Source organism: Cystoisospora suis (genome assembly GCF_002600585.1).
Source record: "Cystoisospora suis strain Wien I chromosome Unknown contig_4719, whole genome shotgun sequence".
In the NCBI taxonomy this organism is placed as follows: Eukaryota; Apicomplexa; class Conoidasida; order Eucoccidiorida; family Sarcocystidae; genus Cystoisospora; species Cystoisospora suis.
In genome coordinates, this window is record NW_027157511.1 from 1 (window position 1) to 1242 (window position 1242).

Consider the following 1242-nt stretch of genomic DNA (forward strand, 5'->3'; position numbering starts at 1 on the left):
GTGGACTGCTAACATAGGGGATGTCTGTGTATTTCTTTGTCTTGCATGCAATCATGTTAACTCCTGTGTAAGAGTCCCTCTTAATTTCCTCCGTTTCTGTTTCAGGGCGCGTGTCAGGGGGGTAAGACTAGAGGTGTAGCAGAAGTAAAGGCAGCTACACTAAGAGCCAAAGAAGTCGCGATGTATTGACAGAGTGCTTTGAGGAGCAGTACCACCAGGTTGGGGGCTTTTTTGTATGAAAGCTGATGTGACAATATCAGAGATACGATGCCACAAAAAACGAAGAACGTCGGCGGAAAACGTGTAATGGAAGAAAGGAATGTGTCCGCCTTGTGCCTTGCGTAGAGTATTACCGAGTCCTTTCTTCACTGTGACAACTTGCAACACATTGATTCCTTCGGAACCAAGAAAAAACTCGAAAACCCCAAGCTTACAAAGAGAAAGAACTGGTGTCGGATGAAATTTGTGTCAGCTCTTTTTCTGTGAAGAGGGAGGGAGAGATCGATTGCATTGGTGCTCCTGAAACGACACCGCGAAGACGCAGGCATGCACTAGTCGTAGTGTAGGGAGCTCCAGCAATATCAACATAAACAATGATGACAACCTTGGCACGACGACCGAGCAGTCTTAGTATCACGAACAGACGCGGGGGCACCACCGATGGTTGTTCGGCGGGCACGGCACAAGTCTCCGTTACAGGTGTTCACCCAGTATAGCACGGTGTGTGATGCAAACTCGTCCAGTAGAACGTAAAAGCACATTCAGGACGTACTTCGCCTCTCCTCTGTCGATTTGCGAATCCAGCGTACTGCCACTAGGACAGGATCGGATCATAGCAGTAACACGGCCGGTAGACGGGTTACAATCCGCACTGTAAGTCAACTCGCGCACTTTCCGGTCACACCTCCTCAACAGTAGTCAGTAGGGTTAGAAGGCGTCATGGCGCTGCGGTCAGAACTGCTGTGAGCACCGTCGCACGGCACTGCGGTGCTCTATGATGCCCAGTACGCAGTGTATCGTTTGTAGCATATAGGGGATGGCCACGCAGCCTGTATGTTTGGTGCCTGCATCAACGGATCGCTACCCGACTTGATCAGAAAAGTCTCGCTGCCGGGTCTTCCAGAAACCTCCAACGCTCGAACTTCGAGATACCGGTTTGAATGCAGCAGTGCCGAGCTTTGTCACACGGCGTATTACGTGCGTAAGCCGTGTGACAAAACTCGGCACTGCTGCATTCAAACC

The 1242-nt window shown here is 50.5% G+C and overlaps 1 protein-coding gene across 1 annotated transcript; it reads left to right on the plus strand.

Moving 5' to 3' along the window:
• The first annotated feature begins 5 nt into the window (after positions 1 to 5).
• Positions 6 to 461, plus strand: CSUI_008424 (uncharacterized protein). Its single transcript, XM_068068557.1, has one exon. The coding sequence runs from the start codon at positions 320 to 322 to the stop codon at positions 458 to 460; it is 141 nt and encodes a 46-aa protein (XP_067919467.1). The 5' UTR covers positions 6 to 319; the 3' UTR covers position 461.
• The last annotated feature ends 781 nt before the right edge of the window (positions 462 to 1242 follow it).

Excerpts from the sequence above, each read along its gene's own strand:
- CSUI_008424 (XM_068068557.1), top strand. The coding sequence starts at position 320 with ATGTGTCCGCCTTGTGCCTTGCGTAGAGTATTACCGAGTCCTTTCTTC.